The sequence below is a fragment of the Astatotilapia calliptera genome, chromosome 12 (genome assembly GCF_900246225.1).
Source record: "Astatotilapia calliptera chromosome 12, fAstCal1.2, whole genome shotgun sequence".
NCBI classification, from domain to species: Eukaryota; Metazoa; Chordata; class Actinopteri; order Cichliformes; family Cichlidae; genus Astatotilapia; species Astatotilapia calliptera.
This window is the reverse complement of record NC_039313.1, coordinates 11,904,712-11,918,566: the sequence shown is the minus strand read 5'-3', so window position 1 is coordinate 11,918,566 and position 13,855 is coordinate 11,904,712. Positions and strand designations below refer to the sequence as shown.

At 40.1% G+C, this 13,855-nt stretch overlaps 1 protein-coding gene across 2 annotated transcripts in view; it reads left to right on the top strand.

Moving 5' to 3' along the window:
- hsd17b4 (hydroxysteroid (17-beta) dehydrogenase 4) overlaps positions 1-13,855 on the top strand; it is a 32,712-nt gene that overhangs the window by 14,618 nt on the left and 4,239 nt on the right. For both annotated transcript variants that reach the window (XM_026186962.1, XM_026186963.1), the window contains exons 13-20: positions 7,411-7,523; positions 7,795-7,918; positions 8,744-8,795; positions 10,428-10,499; positions 12,418-12,521; positions 12,641-12,706; positions 13,066-13,135; positions 13,275-13,381. In XM_026186962.1, the coding sequence (XP_026042747.1) occupies positions 7,411-7,523; positions 7,795-7,918; positions 8,744-8,795; positions 10,428-10,499; positions 12,418-12,521; positions 12,641-12,706; positions 13,066-13,135; positions 13,275-13,381 (708 nt within the window). The remainder of the gene's footprint in view (positions 1-7,410; positions 7,524-7,794; positions 7,919-8,743; positions 8,796-10,427; positions 10,500-12,417; positions 12,522-12,640; positions 12,707-13,065; positions 13,136-13,274; positions 13,382-13,855) is intronic.

Here is a 13,855-nt window from a genome sequence, read left to right as displayed (position 1 = left end):
GTGGATTGATGTTTTGAAGGCTTTGCCCTAGCATCTAGGGCATCTACCCTAGCATCTGACTATAAATCGAAAGACTTTCATACTCTTATAGTAGCAATTTGTCCACGACATGGTATCAATGCCTGAAAGGGATCAGGGTGTGGAACAGTTGCATCTTCAGGTACAGAGTAGCATTATAGCATTTGAGCTAGCTGGCAGGAGATATATATGGAACAGTTTAGATAACTGTAGACATAGCTTTTAACCCTCTCAAGGCAGGCGTTGTCAATTTGCAACAGTTAAAAACTAACAACCTGATTACCCCACATACATATTTTATGATTTTTTTTTTTTCTTTTTACTCAGAAGTACCACTGCAGGACTTGGCTGTGCATTAGCAACAAAAAGTTTAATTTGAGCCTGAGAGGGTTAATTAAAAAACATCAGGACTTTATTATCTAATGCATCTGGGATGCATTTAGGAAACATGAATAAAGAAACCCATATCCATTCATGCTTTCCTTTTTATGATGTAAAAAAACAGACATACAAGATGTTTTTTAAAGTTTTCCACTGTTTCCTGGCTTCTGCAGTTCTTAACCTTATTGCCATCGGTGTTACTCAGTCATCTGTTTTGTCTTCTTCATTTAATTTCTATCATTCTTCCTACTGAGACTGTTCTACTCTCTGATATAGCTGGGTCATAATGACACATGCAGCTCTAAACAGTGTTTCAAATATGGCAAATCATGACTTTCTAATGTCAACACATTAAATTTAGTTGGGAACAATAATAAACCACTCAGAAACTGCTTCTACGACATGCATGTGTACTTGGATGTCACCTGTAAATATTGGATGGTACCAGACAAGAGCCTGCTCAAACTAGCTTTTAAAATGTAAAGTTCCTAAGCTGTTGGAGCACCACAGAGCAGCGATGAATCCCTGGATATGTTCTCCTTTACTTTACTGTGTTTCCTGTTACTGAAGCTCAGAAAAGGGAACTTGTTACAGCTCAAACATGGCTGAGTTCCTAAAAAAAACACCAAGCTGCAAGTAGTGCTGCATCCCAACATGGTTCTCCACACAAATGGCCAAATTGAGCTTGCATTGAGCTGCGTGTAGTATGCAGTAGTTAAACTGACCAACAGATGTCCAAAATGCTACTCAAACCGAATTCTCTTTTTGCACAAATATTTATAAACTTATTTTGAATTGTGTTGCCGTTGTGCATTGGTTAGGTAATGCATTGCTTAAGAATATTATTAATAATAATAATGGATTGCATTTATATAGCGCTTTTCGAAACCCTCAAAGTGCTTTACAATTCCACTATTCATGGAATAGTGGAATTCCTAATTGGAATATTAGGTGCTAGATGATGCACAGTGAGGGTGTTTTAATGGTTCAGTGGTTACAGTGTACACCAAATGCATGCCTATACATTTCTGGACAATATTTGGGGTTTTCAGTAAATGGCCACAATGGATTCATGTAGAAATTAAAAAAAAAAAAAAAAAAAAAAAGCTGACAGTGAAACATTTGTATAATGGAATCAAATGTCTAAAAACAATAAAGAAATATGAGCACTTGTGGAATGTTTGTATATTTTAGAATCAGATTTTGTTTGATTTTTTTCTCATTTTACACATAAAATGTTTTATAAAAAACAAGATTTCAAAACTATGTTAAACAACAGCAACAAAACTTTCATGCACAAGTATGAAATAAGATAAATAGGCCTGCAACAGGCCTGTCTAGTGTATATCCATACTTTCACCCAGTTGTAGGCTCTAACGACAATAAATTGTACAAGTCAAAGATAATGTCAGTATTACTAGCTGCCTTGGCTAAATAATTTTTTCTTCTGCTGTGTCTTATGGTTGCACATTTTGTTTCTTGGTGTTTTATTGATTTGCCTTCTCAAAATTACCTTTTTTTGCAAACTGTTCTTTTAAATCCTGTGAGTCATTAACAGCACTTACTAGCCAGGTTCAATAATATCATGATTCAGTGCCTAAATGTGAAATGAGGTATACTCACTCTTGTGTATCACTATCCTCTCTGCTGTGGCTCTCTGAGCTTTTGTGGCTCCCTGGTTAGGAGATTTGGAACAGAGTCACACTGTAGCCTCAAGACAAACATCACAACCGTGTCCTCGGCTGACGTTTGTGTGTGTCTGTGTGTAGTTCTGCCCACACATGCTCTGCTAGTTGCATTTGTGCCTTTGTCCTTGTCATGCTAAGAGGTACACACACTGCTTAAGTTATCAGCTGTGCTGCTTCTGTATTGCTGGCATGCCATGGAGCTCAATCTGTATACAGGTCTGATAGCCCAAAATATTATTTGTTGTAACATTTATGTAGGCAAAGCAATATACCAGAGGCATAGCAAGGTTAAAATATAGAGGTTTTTATTCTAGTTTAGTGCCATGTTCATTCGACAGTAGTAATTATGGTAGTGTCATTGAAATATCTTGGTTCATACAGAGACGTGTTTCTATGTTGTTTTCTAAATGGGGTGAAAAAGAAAAGAAAGCACCTTTTTTTCATAATGCAATTCAAACTCCAGGTTTCAAGGTTAATCTTTCTAACGCTTCCATAAAGCAGACAGAAATAGAACTCTATTATATTGAAATGTATTTATTATGTTTATTGTGTGAGCCATATATTTTTGTTCTTGCACTTTTTACTAAAGTAGGTTGGCCTTATTCAAAACTCAATAGTCTTTAGTTATCTTATATTAGGCCATAGTGCAGCCCTGATCTGTTTCATTCTATCTGACTGCAAGAGACTGTATGAAATAACTGGATATCCATCGCACACATGCACAGGGATGAAGACGTAATGCTGTCAAAATTACATATGTGAGCTAAGTGGTGCAAGCAACCTGATGAGGTATCTGGCTTTTTAACAGGCGTGCACAATGAGGCTGCAGGCGTGCTGCTAGAAGCCCTGTCCCAGTGAAAGGATATATGGCGGTGTGACAGTCGACCTGTTTGGTGTCTCAACATTTCCAAAGCAATCTACTGTTCTTCTCTCCCTTAAAACCAACTAGGCTACCAGAGCACACACTGGCACACCCCTGGCCAGATTGCCTGCTGTATGTCTTCTCTTGCTTCCTTTGCTCATGCGCTTCACAGGATAGAGGGATACATACTGACCAGGGAGGGTTTGGTTCCCAGTGATCCCACTGAGTTTTGATGTCCTATCTCGGCTGCAGGGGTGTGTTTTTTCTTCCACACTCAGATCCCCTTCATCTATATGTATGGTCACTCAAGGGCTGGGCAAACCTTTGAGTTCTTGTGAGGAAACCCGGGCCCAGACCATATTAAATAATTGGGCATCATCAGTTAGGGTATTGTATTACCAATAGGTGAAAGCTCATTTCCAGCTGATGTAAAGATCAACATGTGGTCCCTTAGCAGTGCTCTAAGCTTGTATTTCCAAATGTTACTGAACCACCGGCTCTCAGTCTTAACTATCCAAGTGTATGTCGCGCCTGTCTCAGCCCATCATGTTGTGGTGGATAATTGTTATGTTGGGTGTCATCCTCTGGTGGGTCATTTTCTGAATGGTGCTCTTTGCCTTTGGCCACAACATGCTGTCACTTCCTTCATGGAAAACACAATTGTTCTGGAAGCTTCGTCTTCTCCATCCTTTGAACCCCTCGAGGGGAGTTACCAGAGATGGTTATCTGGTAAGACTGCCTTTCTTCTCACTGTTGCATCAACAAAGCATGTAACTGAACTTCATGTCCTGTCTGCTGCCATGGACTGTTTGTGTTGTCATCCTAATGGGCGTGGGATTGCTTTGTTGCTCATCACTTCTTTTCTTTCCAGAATGCTGTCCACCTGTCATACCTATTATTTTGTCTGCCTTTGGCACTCAGAGAGGGGGCAGAGGACCTGTGTTATAATGTCAACTTTGCCCTTTTCAGGCTGTAAGACTGTAGATTGGCACGAATGCTGAGTTCTATAACGGATGCATTCTTTGTCCGTTATGGGCACAGGAAGGGAACTCCTTTCACACTCGGTTGTTGATACCACTTCAGGAGCTTAAAGACTTTGAGGTTTCCAAATTCTGTGCCGCTGTTGGTTGGGCTTCCTTCTTTGCCTGCTTCTACAGGGGTAATATGGCTACCCCCCACCCCTTTTCCCTGCAGTCTGAGCTTGTGGTGAGTGGAGATCCCCTCTGACTTTGTGGGTATGGGTCATCCGGGTATTTCATGCCGTCTCTTGCAGTCAGGAACAATGGAATGAAACAAGAGTTAAAACTGTAACTAAGGGTATATGAATTCTGGTTGACCGCCAGAGTTATTGTAGGAATTTTGATGATTGCTGGGTGCATGTGTCACCCAAGACACACATGTGACTTTCTTGGTATTGTATTGACCTCTCTCCACATGCAAGGTGGATATCAAGGTATTTCATATATTCATATTTCATGGCTGCCAATCAGTCTTAGTTACATTCATACTCTTGTTTTAAATCCTCTCGTCTTGAGACAACAGCAGTTGTGTGCCTGGGATGATCACATTATCCTCCTTCTCCTTTAATACATAAAAAGCTAAGTGTAGGGAAGGAAAAAAAAACTGTCACAAGGTAGTGAACTCCTAGTGCCGGTCCCAATCTGGGATAAATGTGAGGATTGTGCCAGGAAGAGTGAAAAGTCTGTGCCAACCCAAATATGTGGATCCATCTGCTGATAACTGCTTGGGGAATAATGAAGCAACTGCAAGTACTCCTTTAGTTTTAGGTTGGTGTACTTTATCAGAAATTGGCAACAATATAAGGAGTACAAGTATTATAAAAATGCCCATAAAGTGTGCTTTATTATTCGTGTAACTTTAGTGTTATATTGATATATTTAGCAACATGGTTTTGCATGACTAACAAAAATATCTGAAAAAACAATAGGACAAATGCAAAAATCTCAATCATGACTTAAAATGTGCATCAGTTTCAGGTGGAGGTGAAACAGTTGTTATGGATTTATCAAACAGAATTAACAGAGTACTGTGTATCATGTGTTTTGATCAACTGAGTAACAATTAAAATTTTATCACCAGTCTGACTCTTCATTGGAAAAGCAATAATTAATATATGAGGAAAAAGTGGCAAAATATCAGCAAGCTTAATTTGAAGTTACATATTTGTACACTGAATAATAGATGGAAAGAAGAGAAACAAAAACATAGATCTGCAGTGTGGAGCAGACAGTAAATGAGTGAAGATAGACCGGATAACAAAGCTATCCTTTTGCTTTAAACCTTTTTTTTTTTCCCCCTCTCCCATATCATCTCACTCAAGTAACTGACTAACTTGACTTACTCCTACACAAGCCACTACTGCTTTTTATCCCCGCTCCTCAACTGCAGCTTTAATCTCGCCGTGTGCATGCAGGAGAGCAGGCACTAATAATATTCCCAAGTACTGGGAAGCTGGAATTGGTCTGAAAACACACAATTCCCCACATCTGCATTTAAATGCAGTTTTAATTAAAAACTGCTCTCCAGAGGCCAGGTTTTATGATGTCTTTCGATCAGCTGAGAGGTGATATTATGCAGAGTGTGAATCGCACCATTCTGCCAAGCAATATTGTTTCGAACAATAGCTGTCTTATTTACAGCACAGTGGCTGTAAACATGACAAATGAGTAACTGCAGTACTGCTGTGACTGTAATGTTGCCAGAGATGTATATTTATAGTGCGCTTTAACTGGATTTCTTGTATGTCTTAATAATACTTGCTAACATGAAGGAGTCGGCGGGACCGTTTCACCCCCTTTCCTGCTCTGTTTGAGTCAGACACTTAATACAGTTTGTGCTCTTATGTGTCGCGTACTAGTGCTTCAGTACAATGATAAACAACATTCATATTACACAGAAAGCTGCTTCTGAGAACCCCGAGGACCTTCATGCTTTTCCTGGAATATGTTTTATCCTTCAGTTAAAAATACATTTTTAAGCAGTTTTGAGTTTATAGGATGCACTCAAGCATATTTAAATTTGACAATATTATGCTGACAAATAAAATATTTATTTAATCAGACCTCAGTTTCTAGGATTGAGAAATGGCATTTTTATCAAGGCCTTAAAATTCTGAAAAAATTATTTATTTTTTGCACCATCCTTTCAAAAGATATTTCTTCTTTTGGTGGTTTCATGATGAGTTTCAGTCAGGCCGGAGAAAATTATTCAGATATGCTATATTCATAAAACTTCTACCAGTAACAACCTCCTACCAACCTCACCCAGGAATTAACGAGGGCTTTAAAATATTTACAATACCGCTGAGGCCTTTAAAAGACATTTGTGACTTTGTCATTAACACTCGATTACTGCGATGGCGTGTTCAGGAGTTTCGGTTCATTTTCCGGCTGCTCGTTAAGAGAAGTGCAAGCACAAATTTAACATGGCTCAATTTCTGGCCTCCCTGCGCTGGCCACCGTTCAAGACCAGGATTGTTTTGGACTGATTGTGCTGATCGCTCACAAAGCTCTGCCTGGTGCGACACAGGAGTACATTTCTGAACTGCTGATTCCTTTCAACTCTGAGGTCCCACGAGTCCTCAAACTACCTCCCTCACAGATCACAGCCAAATCAAATATGTGATCATCTGGGGAGAATCTTTTTATATCTTCTGATGCGGTCTCCTTTTGTAATATTTTATTAGCATTTATGCATACTTTTTTGTTTTCTACGTGGTTCTTGTATATTAAAGAATAAGTTCAGCAAAATCTTTTAAGACAGCAGTCAGGCTTTGGTGTGGACACCTCTTTTTCAGACCTGATGATAAACTCTTTAATGCGCTTGTAATGTGATGGGTGATTAAATCTAATCAAGTCAGAGTCAGATGAGCGAAGAGGAAACGATCCACAGTAACGATTAACTGCAAAATTTCTTTGTGTTACTCTAGACAGCGACTCACTGCTTAACAACAGCCGAGGGTGATAACAAAAAAAAGTCTTTCTAACAAATTTCCTTCTAACTTTGGAAGATATGCACTCACTTGTTTACACTGGATGTCTGCAGCCTAATTGTTGTCAGATTGAATAAATTTTTGAAAGAGGGAGGGGTGCATTTAAAGATTTATCACCGGCACCTGAAGCGAAGCAACAGATCTTCTCATAAGCCGGCATTTCATCTGCTCCTCAGTGTTTTCTTAAATGATCTTGTTCATTTCAGCGTCCTAAAAAATACATGCAACCATTTAGAAATGCCTTTTCTCTTGGTGTGTCTGTAGTTCCATTACATGGTGTACTGACACTGACGCATTCACTCTAAATGTTTGCTTGATCCTTCTTACCGAGTAGCTGTGAGGCTAAACCATTATGGTGTGATTTTTGTGATGCAACTTGTTTTCTTTCTTTAAATTACACCTTTTTTTGTTTTAATCCCCTTTCTGTTTTCTCTTCTTTCTTTTCTCAGACTAAAGCAGTGGGACAAAAACTTCCTCCAACCACTTTCAGCTTCAACCACACCCAGTGTATCCTGTATGCGCTGGGTGTCGGCATGTCCACCAAGGACCCAGACCATCTGAGGTGTGATTCTGCATGTGTTTGTGTTATTGACTGTAGTTTCCTCAGTAGTTGTAAAAAGGCAAATTACATGAAATTGGACAGAAAATAATGCTAATCATGGCTTCAATCATTACTGTTACCTTGACCTGCATGGAGGGGGAAGAATGCGCTGGATTCCATCCACGCTGAAACGCCTGTGCAGCCATCTGTGCTGTTATTTTTATCTGTCAGCAACCTATTCCTACAGAGGTATGCTGTTTCACTGAGCACTAACACTTGCATTTTAATGTAGGTTCCTGTATGAAGGCCATCCGGACTTCAGCTGCCTCCCCACCTTCGGGGTCATTCCCTCCCAGGCAGCTATGATGGATGGTGGTCTGAGCTCAGTCCCTGGACTCAACATAGATTTTACCCAGGTTAGAAAACGTGCATGTTGATGTCTGCTGTGTCTGTATTTGTCCTTGTGTGCAGCTGAGTTTGACTTTTGTTGTTGTTGTACGTACATGTTCGTATCGTACGGGATGCTTTTAATTATGCTAATGCATCCCATCGGCGGTTACGCTTGCATCTCTTTGTCGCATCTTTGCAGCAAGAGCGTGAGGGAACGATACAAGGATGGATAAGCCGGAGCTGCCGAATGAGAAATGCTTAACACCCCAACATCAGTCTTAAGCGATGTCAGTTAGCTGTGATGCGCCAAACAGCTTAATCACCTGGCCTTTTATATATTTAGATTCCTAACTTTGTTAATGGAGCTGATGATTTATCATCTTCGTCCTATTAGCAGCACCAATCACTGGCGTTTGTTCTTTCTTTGCAATGCATCTCGCCGTCTGACTGTGTTCTGTTTTATTATCTGTTGATCCATATGCACAAACACTACAAAGTAAGCGCTGTAAGAATCAACTGTCACACGGAGGTGAGGAGTTTATGCATCACGCCACTTGATTATAAAAGCTCTTAGTTCCTCCAGAAGCTTCCTCTCTAGTTTCCTCAAGGCAAGTTCATGGATTTAAAAGATCATGGTAGAGAGAGGGGGCGGGGCAGTGACAGTTTCTGAGTATTGGGAGGAGAGGAAATACGAGGAAGCACAAGCTGGCATTAAAGAGCGGGGGAAAAAAGCACCCTGTTATAACACTTTACAAAGTCTTGCTTAAAACAGTAACTGAGGCTTTATGCCTCTTATAATTATATGTCGCAACTGATATATTCGTTTTTCTTTTTGTTTGTTTGTTTTCTAGGTGTTGCATGGGGAGCAGTACTTGGAGCTTTACAAACCTCTGCCAACTTCAGGTATTTTCCCTCTGATAATTCTGCAGAAAGAATTGGTTTTTTTTAAATTGCTGGAGAAATTCTGGGAGATGAAGCAGCTTGTTTACAGCTCCTGACTCTGGCAGCTGCCGCTGCTGCCTTCTTGCAGGACTTGCTCACAGCTGCGATGGCGGGCTCTCTGTCCTTGCAGCTGGCTTGCAGCTCTCGGAGCTGGCAGCGGCGTGGAGCTTTGACCTGCCGAGGGTTGGGAGCATGTTTGTAGCTGAAAGCGCATAAGAGACAGAGCGTGAAAGTTGTGTACGGTTTTTGTTTTTTTACAACTTGGCATTTCTGATCATGTGAGGCATTTTGCCGTAGGCCAGATGTGTGCATTCTGTAGCTTTTACAGTTGTTACAGTCTCATTACAAGATATTATTAGATTCAGTTATTTTGGCCATGCCTGCAAATGTTTGTTTGATGTAAAACGCACAAGCAAAGCTCAAGGTTGTCCAGACATGGAATCTACAAAGTTTGGTTAAAAACTTCATGAAACGTGAAAACAAAACGTGTCAATCTGCCCACTGAACCCATAAAAGACTGGAAAAATTAACTTACTGAGATTATAACTAAAGTATTTTATATAGCGCTTCCTTGTGGCTCCATGGTGTACTGGTTGACACATTTGCTTTTCACAAGCAAGATCCCTGGTTTTAGACTGGGAGGAAACACAGCCAGCCTTGGGGGCTCAGAAGCTAGTGTACTCCCACTGCCAGTCTCAAGCCTGATAAATAGGAGTGTTGCATCAGCATCCAGCATAAAATCGGTGCCAAATCAAACATGTGGATCCAGCCACTGTGAAAAATGAGGGAGCAGCCGGCGTTGTTGTGATTTAGAATTGAATATCGACTCCAAACATTTATTTCTTTTAGCGTTTAAACATTTCTGCTTATTAAAAGCACTTTTAGAGCCTTTTTGTGTCACTTTAGCCTAAATCACACTGCAGTGGATAACACATTACATACAGCAAGGGACAAGTTTAGGTGTATTTACATGGATGGGTATTTTCAGTCTCATTTTTTTTTTAATAATGAGTCTAGAAATCTAAACTCTGATATGACCGAGGTTACCTCAAAAGCATTGATGCATTTTGCACGTGTCCTATAACAGGACTAATAGGATTGTGAGGAGCCCAGCTCTGCCTCATGCGTTACCATTACAGAGAACGGCTTTTGTTTTTCTTAAAGATGAATGCCTCAGAGTTTCTCACAGTAGCCGACATGTCCTTGCTTTGTACAAAGTGATCATTAAAAATACTTATTTGAAACCAGATGGTGTTTTTTCTGGTTGTAACACCCAAAACTCTATTTAGTTATCCATTATTTAAGACAAGGAGAAGTAGCACACCCTTGTGAGTCTTGGTGTTTTGGCTTGAAAATTGACTTTAGTAATTAACCTACTGCAGATTAACTTTCTGACTGACTAATCTGTAATTGGAGAATTGAGGATCCAGCACATGCTACAGAGAGGTTTAGAGATTTGTCTCAAGGCTTTTAGAGTTTGTATGTTTACAAAGTATTAATTGATCTTATGTCAGATACTTTGACTTAAAACTAGAGAGGTAATAGTTTGCAGGGCTTGGATTAAATAAATAAATAAATAAAATACATTTTCAGGTAAACTTACCTCTGAGGCCACGATAGCAGACGTGTTGGATAAAGGATCTGGAGCCGTCATCCTCCTGGATGGTAAGGTTTCTTTTTTTCTTTTGCCATATAGGCCAAGCAGGTGATATCATTTACAGTATTTATTCCATATTCATTTGTTTTTACCACTTTAATGTGTTTCTTCCTGAGAGTCGCCTCTAAGGCTGAATTAACACGAGTTAATTTACAGTCTGTGTCTGCAGGGACTGAAATAAGGGACTGAGAGCGGCTCTTATTTTTGTTGGACAAGTCCATAGAGATGGAGGATGTTAGAGCAACTCTGATTTATAATTAATCCAACTTAAAACAAATAGCATGGGACACAAGGTTCCCTGGAGTCTTCACAGAAACGTCTTCATGCACACAAAACCAGTCAGCTTCTGTTAGGATAAAGTCATTTCAGTAAGATGGCCTGTCACAGTCATGTCTCATACAAACAGCTTTGTTTGTCTCTGTGCCTGTTATGTTTTGAATTGACTTAATTAAATTAATCAGGCAGCGCGTCGACTATGAAGAGGATTTGATTCCTTCTGATAAGCTGCTAATTGTTCCTCTTCATTCGGCTTCCATGCGGTTATTCGTGCGCTTCCTCCTGCTCTGGCTTGTGTCTGGCTGGTTTGTTTTTACCCCCGTCTGTTTATTATTACAGGTAATGATATGTGTAAGTATGTTGAATTCACCGTCGTTCAGTGTCTTTGCCACACTAGGGATGTTTGTTTAAATGTTTTAATAAGTTTCTCACTGCGTAGAAATCGTGTACTGCACAAGGATGAGTTTAGCTTTCTGAATCTCAAAGACATCTCACTTCAAAACATAAAAAGTCTTCTGGGACTGTTTTGCTGGACGTTAGTTGAACATTCAGATCTATTGATCTGCTGGGTTTTTTTCACACATCTCACAAGAGAAACTATGCAGGGAGTGTCCGTTATCTGGACAAAAGTGTCTTGCTGATGTCAGATAATGGCCAGACCGCTTCAAGCTGATGGAAGAGAAACGTTAACACAAGGAACCATTTGTTAAAATCGGAGGTATGCAGAAAAGCATCTCTGAATGCACAACACTCGAGTGTTGAGTGCCACTCTGGCAAAGAGCAGGAATCTGAGGCTTGCACAGGTTCACCAAAATTGACCAGCAAAAGGTTGCCTGGTCTGAGTGTCGATTTCTTTAGCCACATTCAGACTGTTGGATCAGAATTTGGTGTAAACAACATAAAAGCATGAATCCAATCTAGGGTGTATCATCAGTTCAGGCTGGTGGTAGTATAATGGTGTGGGGATGTTTTCTTGTCACACTTGGCAACAACTGGGCAACATTTAAATGACTTGGCCTACCTGAGGATTGTTGTTGAGCATGTCCATCTTTTTATAACCAGAGTGTCGTCATCTCCTGATGTCTGCTTCCAGCAGGATAATGCAGCAAAGCTCACATCATCTAAAACTGATTTCTTGAACATGTCAATAATTTCATGACCTCCACATTCTTAGGCATGTGGTGGAGCTGGAGATTCAGCTCTTGGATGTGCAGCACCTTGTGATACTATTATATGACCTATATGTAATTATTTCCAGCACAGTACGTTTACAGTAGGGGCTGGGAGTGGTTCTCTGCTGTGAGAGACTGCGAAAATAGTTAAGAAGAACAATATTTCTAATTGTAAGGTATCTACGGTATGCAATATAGTTTATAGATTTGGAGAATCTTAAGGCGTGTGTGTGTTTGTATGCAGAGGAAAAGACTGAAACTACTGAGTTATGAAATAATAAAAGGGTGTATTTTATTTTTTTATGTGCAATTCATTGCAGAAGTAAGATTTTGCATGTAGGGCTTTAACATAAAGTGTAGTAGTAGTAGTAGTAGTAGAAGATCATTGTGGATTTGCTTTCCCTTAAGTAAAAGGACATGAATGCTCTCTCTGGCTCTGATATTTGTCATTAACTGCAAGAAATTGTGCTTCCTGCAGTGAATACCTACAGTGGCAACGAGCTGGTGTGCTACAACCAGTTTTCGGTGTTTGTTGTCGGTGCTGGAGGCTTCGGAGGAAAGAGAAGCTCTGAGAAAGCCAAAGTAAGTTTTCTGTATACAAGCTGTTTTACTAAAGGGACAGTATAAGAAAATGTAAAATAAATAAATAAATAAATAAAAATGTTATCACATGTCAAGTGTTTGTTTTGTGCTGCTTCCAGCCTCCTGTTCCTCCTCCTAAACGCTCACCAGATGCTGTTGTGATCGATTCAACCACAAGAGACCAAGTGAGTGAGTCTGTGTGGGTTTTGCCGCACAATAAATTAGCTGCATTTATAATATATGGGTGATATCGTGTGGGTCTGAAATAAACGTGAAGTTTTTCAGAGAGGCAGAAGTGTTTGGGGAGGGGGGGGGGGTGCTGACTGTGTGATGCAGGGGAAAAAAAGAAGAGGAATTTAAAACTAAATCCCTTAAGCAATTTAAAGGGCTGTGACTGTATTACTTCAAAGATATTCCTATTTTAGGTATCTCTTCCATTGCCTTCATGATAATTTAATTTCATCCAAGATCTGTGCATGAGAAGTTCAGGGGTTTATGAATTAGATATAGATCTAAACAATTTCTGTTTCCCCTGTGGTCACAGGCTGCCTTGTATCGCCTGAGTGGAGACTGGAACCCTCTTCATATAGACCCCAGCTTTGCTGCTATGGGAGGTTAGAGTCTAACATGTTGGGGGTTTTTTTTGTTTTTTTTTTTAAATTTTGCTTAGGACTTAATCTTTGTCTGGTATTTTGAATGCATTTTGGTCTTATTTAAACGTGACATGCTGTACTCGACGTGCTCTCTGGTCAGGCTTCAAAGCTCCCATCCTGCATGGCCTGTGTTCGTTCGGCTTCGCTGCGAGACACGTCCTCAAGCAGTTCGCCGACAACGACCCCTCCAGGTTCAAGGCCATCAAGGTGAGCGTAACCTGCGATTTTAAACTGTGTGATCCTGCGAATGAGGCTTTCGAGTTCATGCGAAGACTACTTTCGTGATTTCAGAGAATGTCTTACGTTAGTGGTTCCTCTTTGATTTTGAGGGTGAAAAGAGCTGATGAGTGGTTCGTTACTCTGGTCCACCCTCTGTCTAGATGGTTTTCTCTAACAGACAATTACTGACAGATATCATCTGAACCTGTCATTCAGACTGTGCGCAGAGAGGCTTTCTTTAGACGAAGGGAAAAAATCATTTGATTTCGATCATCTTTGATTGAGATTGAAGTTTAATATTCCAGAGACAGAATAACCTCAATAAAAATGCAAAAGTAGACCTGCAAAATTAATATTCTGCCATAAAGTATCATCTTCATGGTCGGAAACTTTACCGAGATGTTAGACAGCGTTTAATTTTGGCCACTTGTGCAGCTGCGTCAGCTTCTTTAGACAAATTGC